At 39.4% G+C, this 12623-nt stretch overlaps 1 protein-coding gene across 2 annotated transcripts in view; it reads left to right on the top strand.

The window, feature by feature from the left end:
* The window catches only part of BMERB1 (bMERB domain containing 1), a 51341-nt gene that overhangs the window by 24550 nt on the left and 14168 nt on the right, over nucleotides 1-12623 (top strand). For both annotated transcript variants that reach the window (XM_069870365.1, XM_069870363.1), the window contains exon 2: nucleotides 8231-8354. In XM_069870365.1, coding sequence (XP_069726466.1) covers nucleotides 8231-8354 — 124 coding nt within the window. The remainder of the gene's footprint in view (nucleotides 1-8230; nucleotides 8355-12623) is intronic.

Below are 12623 nucleotides of genomic sequence, written 5' to 3' on the forward strand. Positions count from 1 at the left end.
GTAATTGCTTTAAAATATTTCTGTGTGTGAGCAAGCCCTTTTCCACTCTGTTACTTTCTCTGAGACGCCAGTAAAGACACTCAGTGTTGCTAGATTCTTGTGTCTGGTGTATGATTGGAACTGTACTGAGATGATACTCGACTGGGTACTGAGCAGCCACTTGCAGACCAGCTTGCATCCGATGTGAAGGTGTGAGCTGCAGCGACCTTATCCCAGCCACCATATGGGAAACAAAAAAGTTAAACCTGCCAAATTTAGAATCTGGATATTTGAAAGCTGTCTCAGTTCAGAGATGCATTAGATATTAAAGCAGAGGATTTGGTTTCAGCTGAGGGGAGAATCAAATGCGAATCCACAAATAATGTCTCTGGGGTTTCTTAATTCAATGGGACTTGAGTTTAAAAAGGATTTTATAAAAAGACATTAATTCCAGTCTCCCTTTGCTGTTCTCATCATTCTGTTTGCCTAATTTTTATGCATTTGCCCTCTAACGGGCTGAAGAGATGTGTACAACCTTGCTGTCGCTGATTGTAATGGAAAATTGGCTGGAGCACACAAATTGCCTAGACAGAGTCTTGGAATCAACTTCAAAGTAGCATGGTTGAGCACTGTAATTGGAGTGTCAAGGCCCCTGAGGGTTTTCAAGACCCAATCTGTGCATGTCATTAGGTTAATTTATGTTAGTGGTCATACTGCTGTACACCCTGAATTTATTTACATCAGAAGCACTTCTTCCAGGTTTCAATTGCATTAAAAAAAAATCTGTATTTTTTACTTAATATTACAGCACAATCAAATCAGGCTTAGGGATTTTATTTCATTATCGGAAGGCTTTCGTAGGAAGTTATATTTGTCTTATATTTTCGAAGAAATATTTAGTTCAGTGTTATGTTTTGACTCTTCATGCATTTTTTGCTGTGAAATTTCGTTTCCTGATCTGTATGGTTTGTATTAGCTTTTAAACTGCTGGTAGAGTGCTACTGAGGAAAAGTCCTCTGTCTCCCTCTAAAATTGACTGTTTAGGGGCCTGTCCTAGGGTATTGTGAGTCACAGGTCAAAGACAATGTAAAAGTAGAGAAGGCTAGTATGACTCTCAGTAAGTCATGTAAGTCATATTGGTAGTGCTGTAAAGCAGCACCAAGTCATACATAGATTTACAGCCTGAAAAGAAATGATTGTAGTTACAGATAATTAGGTAGTAAATTGTCCTATTGTACTGAGTCAGTTCCTTGCGTAAGCAAATGCTCAGATCCAGATGGAAGAGTATGAAAGCAGAGATGGTGCACTATCATGAAGTGATAGTTTAATTTGTTGGGATGGATCCTTTTAACTTCATCTGTGGAGAAGGAGCTTGGAATCTTGGTGTGGGCAGTGTCTGACTGCAGAGGACCTCAAAAAGCTAAATCCTACCTTAAAAAATAAAGCCCCAGATAATGGTGAAATTATTTTTCTCTGCTTTCTTATTCTACCCTTCTGCAACTATAGACAGTCTTACAATACGTGAGCTTTTTCCTCAGAAAGTGAGGCCAGATGCCTTAAAGATCCGTATGTTCTGATCTTAGTTTAAAACACCTTTGGTTCCTTTCTTCCAATATCCTACTTGAAAGACTGCTTCAGAAGGCTGCTGCTTTGGAAGGCTACTTGTTTCCAGTCTAAGCTTATTCTTTATCCCTACTTAATTTTACACTAGCCATTATCATTTAACATAAACAATCATTTCCCCTTTCCTTTATCCTTTCCTCTTAGCTCACCAAAATCTCCATCTTAGATAAGTATCACACTTTTGATAGCATCAGAAGTAGGGAAAAGCTGAAATCTGAAAGCTTAAGTGTGAGATAGAACAAATGGAATTTATCATCCAAATACAGCATCACAGCGTAGATTTTAAACATTAAGTCCTATGTATCACATTAGATTTCTACAAGAACTCCAGACTGTTTCGGATTCACAGGGGCTTCATCATCAGAGAAGGATGAGCAGCTATTGAGAGATGAGTTGTTTTTTTCAGGATATCATTACAACCAAAATGAAGTCTTTGTGCACAGAGCAGTTTAAGACTAGAGAGATCTTTTTCCTGGGGGAAGTGTAATATTAAAGGGTTGCATAATTACCCACTTAGGAAATTGGAGCTGTCATAAATTGACAAAAGACAAAGCCAAGCATAATTACTGCTTATAAATTTCTGAGGATAACAAACAAGACTATTTAATTGATGCTTTTTTTTTTTTTTTTGGAGAGGCAGCATCTTTATAGATCTTATCATTATAGACTTGTGCTGATATATATCTTGAAATAAGGAAGAAGGAGCAGAAAATGGTCCCTAGATTAGAAAGTTGGAACCATCATCTAACCATAAAATTACTAGTTAGCAAAGTACAGAAGACCGTCCTTAAGTAACAGTCACATTTACTGCCTGAATGTCTATTTCTGATTGGCAGCGTGTATTTGACTTCGAAAACTCAAAACAGGATCTTTCAGATTCAGATTTTAAACCAGCACTTCTCCAATGCAGTACTACTTGATCTACAGAGATACAACATAAAGGACACGAAGCAATGAAGAATTTAACTTGGGCACTGAGCAGGTACAGGCACTTTCTTACATCAGATGTGAAAGGAGTCAGTGTGTGCAATACTTTGAGTATGATACCATAGAAACCAAAAGGACTTTGGGAGTTAGAGGAAGGAGTTAATATTCAACACTGTGAATCTGTGCGTTTATATTTCAAGAGGAATCTCAGTGAGACCACAGTGTAGGAAAGCCTGAAATGGAAAAGAATAGACTGCTGCCAACAGGCTTTTTGCTATGGTAAATAATGAAAAATAAAAGATCAAAGCATGAAGGCAAGAACAAGAAAGTACAGGATAAGCAACTAAAAGAGTCTTTTTATACGAGAAGCTCTTAGATATGGAACAGACAGGGCAGTGATTCTGAAGGTGCAGTAGGGAAATGCACACAATGCTTTTTGTATTCTCTGCTTATCTGATTTTAAAGTTGGCTCTTGTGGTCGAGTGCGTTTGAGACATTTTTGAAGAGGAAGCTCAGGTTGTAATATGTCTAGACTGTAATCTAACTGATAATTAAAAAAAAGTATTGACGACCTGGACAAAATAATTGCCAGTAGTATAATTGTGCTATTGCAATCTGACTACAGCTGCCTGTTTGAAAAGAGCCATCTTCAGTCACAGCAGATGATTTAATGTACCTTGGAAGGAAATGGTATGGCAAATATAATGATCTCTTATGGTTTTTCGAGTTTTTTTCTTACTATGTGGTGGTTCAAAGACTCATTCAAATTCTGTTGAATTCAACAAAATTCTGAATATCAGTTCTGCGTTACTGTTTTGCTTTTGTCTCCACCAGACAAACCCATACTTTTCCATCCACAATTCCACATGAATCAGAACAATCCACTGTCTTCTTTTTTCTTCTTCCCCGAATGACTGTTGAGATGCAGGGATATTTGGTGACTGTGACATTCCCTGAGATCTTGGCATTTAACCAGCTTTCGGTATCGCATCTCTGATTCCTGCCTGCCAGAGGGGTTCCCTAGAGCTTCAAAATTCTGTTGCTGCCTGTGGTGATGCCAAGCTGTAAGGGGAACTGATGAGCCCAGAGGTTTACCCTGAGACATGGAGCATGAAAAATACCAGCTTTGGGATTTGTAGGTGCCCTGCTGTCTGGCAAAAATATTGGAAGTTTTGTTGCCTAGTTTCAGGGCACCTGGGGCCGGCACTACAGTTGAAACTTCTGCTTCCAGGGTTTTATGGAGAATTTAAATCTCCAGAACCACAAGGCTGCTCTGGGTCTTAATGCGCTCCCAGGAAACTAGGCTTTATACACAGAGGCATTCATTTGACTTCATGGTAAATGTACTGAATCCACGATGTCATTCCTCAAATGGTCCGTGTGTCACTTGTCTGGCATTTGCTATCAGACTCAGTTTTGTCACAAGGTTTCTGGTCACCATTGCAGGGAGAAAGCGTGTCTAGCCACCTTATTTGTGCTCAGTTTGTGTCACCCCAAAGTGCATTTCATAGCTCTGCATGCCAGCGATTCCAAAGTAAATGTGTTGCTGAACCCAGGGAAAAGTATTAATAGGGATTCCAAAGCTGTAAAAGGCACAGTAAGAGAAGAAAAAAATTCCATCTTCCTGCTAGAAGCAAAATTCAGTTGTGTCATCTCCAGTATTCAGTGCTGCTCATGGCAGTGGAAGCAAAGTAATTTTCAGAACTTTAGCACATCACAGGGGAGTAGAACATTAAGTTTTTTCTCCTTCAGTAATAGCTTCTGTACACTACAATTGTCTTTAGAGATTTCCCCAGTGTTAAAACTCATCAGGTATGTGCACTCCTGTTGCCTCCATGTAACCTATTAGCTGCTTACTGAGGCCCAATACAACTGGCATCGTCAGCTTGAAATCTGCTTCTGAGCAAAAGGAGGAGGAATGGAGAGGGAGCCTCTGTGGAGGCCAGACACCTGCACCATGTCCAAACCAACCCTGAGCCCCGGCAGCCCAACCAGCAGGAGGGGTGGGATGTGCTCCACAACACGACAACCGGGTCGCTTCGTCACTGGTTCTACCCTGTGCCGCCTCCACCTTCCCCCGGTGTACCTAGTCTAAATTGCTTAATGTTGCCTGCCTGCTAGGGAAGCCAGGAACAAAAGGTATTGCAGCTGTTCATATTGTTTTTTGCTATTATCTGTATTTATATGGTAATTCCATCATAAAACATTGAATAAATACCATTCCACACGCATGCCAAATACAATCATTGTTAGGATTCACAGTAAGAGAATGCTGCAGCAGGCTAGATTAGGAATAAGCAATCAGATGTAGGGTTTTTTTCTGCACAGGTTAGTTATTGGCCACTACATCCTGCTCCAGATGGGTTTAATCAAAAAGAAAAATACATCTCTGATCCTGTGAATACATTTGAGGCAACAGTACAAGGTCTGGCTACAGGACTATCATTCATGCCTCCAGGTGACAAGCTAGTGACAAACTACAGGGATCATCTGATTCTTTTCACATAAACATTTTTTATCTGGAATATTTTGTACTATAACAATTTATTTTTCTGCATTATGCAACTATTTCCACCAAATGTGCTGGTTTTGAGTCACACCATCTGGTTCTGTTTTCATCTGTCTCAAACCTGTGTCTCCTGCTTACTTTTGCTGTGGCTCATCAACTACTAGTAGTCACAAAAGTCTTGATTTTGATACCTGAAGCAGCTTTAAGAGTACACTTGCTGCACCGTGCTTTATTAACATTTAATATACTTCAGTGAAAAGGGATTATTTGAGTATTTCACTCAACTCTTGAGAAAGCTGCAAAATGCTGACCCAGATTTGGAACAAAATTTAGCCAGTAAGAGTATTTTAATAAGGATTATCTTATTATCGGACAATTTAAAGGAGTAGGAAGAGGCCTCAAATTGCTTAAGTCCAATCCAGGATAACAATTACTTAAACTAATTTTCAACTGAAGCAGTGTAATTGAGTGGGCTGAGCAGCCTGTTTTGTTGCTGATTGGTGTCCAGATTAGAGAAGCCACGTAGCTCAGGTGTTAGCAATCCTTTAAAGAGTTCTCAGGAGTTATGAATTGAACAGAGTCTCATTTAAGAGGGTTCATCCATGTCACAGATGAAAAAAAGTGGCAGAGTAGCTGGGCCATTGCCCTTACCTGTGCTGGAGCCCTTCTGTTGCTCGGTGACTGAGATGATGCTTCAAGGCTGAGTGGCTGATAGTTCCCACAGCAACAGATTCACAAGTAAGGAAAAGAATAATGTCCTGAAGAGACAGTGCTTCAGCAGACCTTGGCTTGCTGTGTATCCAGAAGGAATTAATCACTCGGCTTTTACTGCCTCTAGATTGCACGCTGCCTGCATACTTGCTTTAGATGTTCGTAGAGTAGAGGTCTGATTGCTGTGGATATCAGCAGAATAACAATGGCACAGTTTGGGGTTCCTACAGCATAGGTCTGGGACGCTTTGTGTTACTGATACACCTCACTTCTCCATGCCTCTTTGACAAAGGTGATGATAACGACCTCCCCAACTTACAGTTAAACCAGCTAATGGTTGTAGAACACAATAATCTTCTCAGTGGACAACGCTATGCTCGCATCAAGTGACAGCAGCAGGATTTTTGCTGATAATTACTTTTTCTTTACACCATTAGCAATTTGCCTGAAACTATTGGCACCAGGTATAATGCATTCTCCCATTTCTCATCGTGCTACTTTAGACTTCTTTAAAGTTTTCTTTGCGCTTATTGACTCAATGGATGTTTTATTTTTTGTTGCTTTTCATCACAGGTGGCTAATGTTCCATTTCTGGCTGGCACACTGAGTGTGATCATTAAGTTAATACTCGGTTTAACTCTACCAGTCTGCATTTAAATTGAAGCAAGTATATGCATAAATACCTTCGGGTTTACATCTTCAGTCCCTCTCATTATATGTAATACCTTGATAATTTTATTCTATATAGTAATTATTTTCATGCTAATATATTTTTGTGCATGCAGTAATAATATTTTACTTGTTTCTTTGTCACTGGAATTATCCTGGAGATTGCAGAGCAGACAAAATAGTTTCATCCTGTCACTGGCTGTGACTAATCTCAGTGTTGTCTCAGCTTTTGCTTTGTGAATTTTGGCTCATTACCAGAAACAGAGATTAATAACAATATATGCTAAAAACTAGTTGACTAATGAATGTTTCCTTTAAATAAAATGAAACTTTTCTTCTTTCTCTTATGAAAAGGTGAGAGACTTTTGTGTGAAGACGTTCAGAATTATGTCTCAAAGCACTAAAGATGTCATTCATCACTGGGACAGAGCTAGAGCTTTACTCAAAGGCTTAATAATGTTAACATATTCATTCCCAAGTGGTTTACATCCCAGGAGCTCAAACCATTTCATGAAAAATAATAATTATCCTTCATCACAGCTGCTGCCAGGTAGGCAAATAGTTACCCACAGTGCTAGAAGAGAAACTCAGACACTAACAGGTTTGTGAGGATCGCAGTGGTGAAGGCGTGAGGTGCGACTCCTGACCTGTGACCTCTTCAGAGGCTTGTATGTCCAATGTCCTCTACTTTTCCAGGATTTCTGGGAAATAACAGTGTTCTTATTGTACCTTTTCCTCAAAGCCTTAAAAATGCATACTCTTCAGAGGGGACCAAAGTGGGTGGGTGATACACTGCAGCTGTGTGGGGTTTATGCGACCTATGGATTGCGCTACGTACAAGGACTTGGCAGCTGTCAAAGGAGCTCACTTAGTCTTTACATCTTAGGAAAGGAGGTTTAGAAAAGCTGGAGAATCTATGTAAAAATGATACAATTCCTTAACAGTGCACAGGGTAACGTGCATAAAGTATGGATTGACTTCAGTCCCTTCTCCTTTGAAGTCCATGCTTGCCCCTCTAGGATGGCTTTTAATCTTTTCCAGCACCACAGTGTCTCCACACTGAGTTCTTTGTATCATCACCTTCAAATTTTTTCCCATTTCAACTGCTTGGTTTGTTTTTTCCACTCAAAGTTCCCTTAATCTGATCCTCCTTCCAGTTTGAGATCTTCATGAGAAATAATCACCTTACAGTATGTTCACAGTACATGTGCTGCTATGAAGATAAACTGATTTACTCCTTGTGTCTCTATATTATTCCAGTTACATCTCTAAGCTTGAAAAGAAGTTGGAAATGAATATTTTGTAGTTTCTACATTTATTATCCTCCACTTTCAGACTTGTGGTGCCCTGCTTATGTTTTTGGTTGGCAGGCTGAGATGGGGGAATGGCATAAAGAGTTACATGAATTAAAAGTGGAAAACCTTTATCAGGTTACAGTGCCTGCACTTACGCCAAGACAGGACTGTTCAGAGTTGCAAGTAATTGCTTTGAGAGCGTTTTGGAGCAGCCTGTGGCTGTCCTGTCAAAGTTTGTTATGTACAGGTTCGGGATTCCTTAGAGGCATGATAGATGCTGACTAACAAAATGGATGTCGCTTTGGATTAGGGATTCTTTTACTTCAAAATGGTTACATTGAAAGTAATAGGCAACACAATAGAGAAACCAGTCAACATTGCATTCAGTTAGAATATTCTTTACTATTTGCATTAATTACCCCATAGTCAGATAGCTCTGTGATTAAATTTGCGTCTTAAAAAACCCCATCGAGACAGTTTGACTAACTTAATTCATTTTCTCTGCTTTCACACACAGATCAACTTGACATCATTTCAATGGCTGAAACAACAATGATGCCTGAGGAAATTGAGCTTGAGATGGCAAAGATCCAGAGACTTCGGGAAGTCTTAGTCAGAAGAGAATCAGAACTCAGGTTTATGTAAGTATCAATACATCTGGGAAAACATTATGCAAAATTAATCAAAATAGGAAAGAGTACTATTTAGAAGACTTTTATCTGCTTGACATTTTAAAAGGAAGAAAGATAAAGAGCATCCCAGTTAGGTGAATGCTAGCAAAATGCCATTGGGAAATGATTTTTGTAGTTGCAAAGGAAATTACTTTTTTCATTCACCATGATTTGCAGAAGTCATAAAAGGGATCTGTCACTTACAAAAGGAAACTTTAGCTTGTCTACAGAGCATATTTTTATACCTGACTTCAGTCCTTTGTGGCAAGGGTATTTGAAGAAAATATCAACAGGTAGGGGATTTGGAGCTTCTGCAGTCTAACCTAGTTCAGGCGTTGTTCCTCACTTCATTAGAAGTTTTAGACAGTTCGTGTCACAAGGGAGCACAGTGTTCTGGGTTAATAGCAGTCAAGATTTGACATTTGTTAAATGGGAGCCATTAAGCTGAGCACAAAACACATTTTGACGTATCAAATTAAATAGCAATACTTCAAGAGAGGTTTTTAAAACTGCCAGAAGGGTCAGGCATAGGAGCCTCACTGAAGGTTAATGAATATTAATCTAGTTCAAATGATGATGTCAATAGGGTTTATATTCCTAAGTCACTGAATTTAGAAGACTAGGACTTAAGGAGTATGTTATTTTGAAGTCCCATCTGTCTGTGAGTACCTTAGATCTGAGACAAATGCCTTTGCTGACAGGCCAAGGACCTCAATAGATCTAAAACCTGCTAAACCCAGACTTGAGGTGTTAGTGAAACTACAATAGCTTAAAAAACCTCACGTGCTGTCTTCTTCTTTTAGAAGACAAAGGTAGGACTGTTACTTTCACCCTAACACCCGGAGATTAATTTCAGAGCCCTGACTTGCACTGCCAGAAGTTGAAAGCCTTGCCTTCAAACAACACAAACATTTGTCTTTTGAGTTATCCCAGAAGACTTCAGCCCAGGTGTCACTGCTTAGACACCTTTGGAAATAAGGACTTGTGACAGTGACACTGACCTTAAATAATGCTGTAGTGGTACAAATAAAGTAAACAGGAAAGGTTTTGTCACACCTGCTCCTGGTAGTCATGTAACTACTTATTAATTGGCTTGTAATAAATTTAATTTGGAAGAATCCTCACCACTGAACCCTGCACTTCTCTTGATATTTTCTATATCAAACAAAGCCCTGAAATAAGCTGTCCCAGTGAATGAGACCTGTGGTGGGCATCTGCTCGTCATCCTTTTTGCATGTTCTTCACTTATTCTGTTTGTTCTTATATCCAGACTGTTCTTTTCATTTCCCCATGCTCACACTCATAATGCACTTTCCTCTGTATTGCCTAGCAGGTGTCTGAGTAAGAAATCGAACACAGAGGTGCTTGCTTATTGAAAAGGGAATATGACTGACAGTCATACTGTGCAGTAGTGGTCTTTCTGCATTAGACAAGTGAGAAGCATGTTGCTAGTGATGCCCAAGTACTATAGCAGCACTTGTTCTTTACCGCCTTTCATTCTGGATAGTTTACATTTGACAGAGGGGCTGGGTTGCATTTGTCTTCGGTGACAAATGTATTTTAATGACCTTTTGCCAAGATTAACAGCACAACTCACAGTTACTTCAGTGGTCCAAGTTTTGTATTTTTTTAATTAAGCATATTACAGAAACTCTAATTCATAGACATATTGTGGAAGACATTCTTTGTGACCATATTTAATTTTTTTCAGTTGTTTCCTGAGGTAAAGCATTACCAATGTCTCCAGAGCAGAAGTCTGTATGTAGGTCATGAATTTTAGTAATTCTTTTCTCCTGGCAGGGTTAGATTCCCACATGAATGACCTGTACAACCAGCTGCTTGAAACTGAGCTGTCTCAGACAGGTTTAAGGCAGCCTCAACTTTGAACACGCAGCTGCTAACTAGCAGTGCTGCACTTTTGCTCAGACCACTGAGTTCAAGACCAGCTTTAATGAGACCCAGATCTCTTTAGTTCTTGTGCTTGCTTTATCTTTTCTTTCTATTATAACAAAACGATAAAGCATATATACAGTAATGGGGAAAATGTGTGGTATGTTTGTATTCTGTTTTTTCTCCTCATGCTGTTACCATTAGTAGAAAATCTCTTGAGTTAAAAGAAAAAGGGAGCAGCTAAAGACAGCCATAGTCTTCATATCCAGGAAGTCTGTACTATTTCCAGCTGACTATGTGCTTGCTATGAAGATTTAGCTAAAGTTTACACTTGGAACCAATTTTCTGATTATAAAATCAAGTCTTCCTCAAGTAGGTAATGCCACAATTTAAGTTGTGCAGTCACATTTTAGCTCAGGCAACCATAGCCACAGCAGAGCAGACGTACTGTGATTTGTTCTGTAGTTATGTTATAGAATCCTATTTTTGTCTCAAGACCCTGCCTCGCTTAGTTCCCAGGATGGACCTCCTCAGTTTACGTCAAGGTTATGTAGCAATTGTGGCTGTTGGTAGCTTCTCCTTCTACCGATACTGTGACATTTCATAAAACTGTGCTGGGAGCTGTTGTGACCGTCTCCAGCCAGCCCAGGAAATGAAAATAGAGCTTAAAGCCATCATATGCTGTCTCCTGCTCTTTTGGGTTTATTCTTAGAACAGCTGAAGACTCGGCATGTATTGATATGAAGGAGACAATATGTACAGAAAAGAATCAGTTTATAGCTAGCCAGCATTTCCTCTCATTTGCTTCTGAGGCTTCTCTCAGCTCATTTCTTAAAATGTTCTCTATAAAAAGAGTTTTGGGTCAAACTGAATTTTTAATCTGTCTTTGCTGTTAGGGGAAGCAAACATACCACTTCAGAACATGCACGCTCTCTCTCTCTTTCTAATTCCTCTGTCTCGCTTTTTTCCTTTCTGGTGAGATAACAGATCCAAAAGCCGAGGGAGCTGCTCAGGCAGCATCCTCTTTGTTGCACGTTTAATGTGTTACTGCTATGGATACTTGTGTGTGGCTTTAGAAGCCATTTAGGATTCAGAACACTGGGACACATGGAAATTGGCTGTACTGAAAGACAGGGTTGTAAAAATGGATAATGCATGAGTTATCTCTGTTTAGCTGACAAGAGGAGACAGGCAGCACAACCTTAGACCTCTGTGTGTTATAGGAACAGATCAAAACTGAACCTCACATTTGTAGTGTGACATTCGTGCATTTTGAAATGCATTAACATATTCTCATCCAGTAAATATTAATCACGTAGGTGAGATCACCCACAGTTACTGCCCATGCCTGTGAACAGAGAAGGCACAGAGTTCTTACAAAATAGCATTCACTGTCATCATTAAACATGCTCCTTGGGAAGTCTGCCAGTGCCTGATACTGCTGGCTTTCCAGATGGAAAGCAAAACTTGAAGCCAGCTCTATTGGATGACCTTGAACTAAAACTGTGGAAGTTACCTCCATCTGTGATAGCTGTCTTGGGAGTGGTTACTTCTGCCATGTAAATGATATTAATGGCATTTTTCTGCTGTACAGGAATATGGGATGTTAAATAGTAAGCTCTATTAGGTTGCTTTAGGCAATTATTGCAAACAGTTCTACTTACCTCATTAAACATGTTTTATCAATATAAATATAATACAGTATTTGCTTAATGTCTGTCTGGTTATTACATTACTAAACTAATACTGTGAAAAAGCCAAATTCACCTCCATATTGATTTAGAAGAATTAAAATTGGTCATTGTCTTTTTTCACTCTCAGTACACACTCTATTAGATGACTCCCTCTTCTCCAGAGTGCTCGTAACATCTACATCATCTAAATTCTCCATAGATCCGTTCAGGCTTTTAGATTATTTTACACCTGTGTTTGTTTACTTGCAATCGCAGGAACAATTACCTTTTGTATAGATAAGTTTGCTGATAAACTCATACTGGCAGCCCCACAGCTTCATTACCTGTCCAGAGTACACAATTACTCCCTGGTTTTCAGGGGGAGGTTCTTGCTTCTAATCAGGCTTGCTTTTTCTTTGCTTGCTTTTTTAACCTTTATCTTTTTCTCGCCTTGCAAAAAACCACACATCTCTCTTTTGGTCTTGAGACATTGATGTACCCATTGCGAGTTGTAGTAGAGGTGGGATAAACAGTAATAGTTATTCTGTAGGGTATTGGACGTAATAATAAGGATCTCAAATTTAGGGCAAATTCATCGTGGAGGAAAATGTATAGTCCTTCTAAGGACAATCAAACATCAGCAGAGGTCAGATAGGATTCTCACCTTTATGTCTTT

Source organism: Phaenicophaeus curvirostris, chromosome 16, assembly GCF_032191515.1.
Source record: "Phaenicophaeus curvirostris isolate KB17595 chromosome 16, BPBGC_Pcur_1.0, whole genome shotgun sequence".
NCBI lineage: Eukaryota > Metazoa > Chordata > Aves > Cuculiformes > Cuculidae > Phaenicophaeus > Phaenicophaeus curvirostris.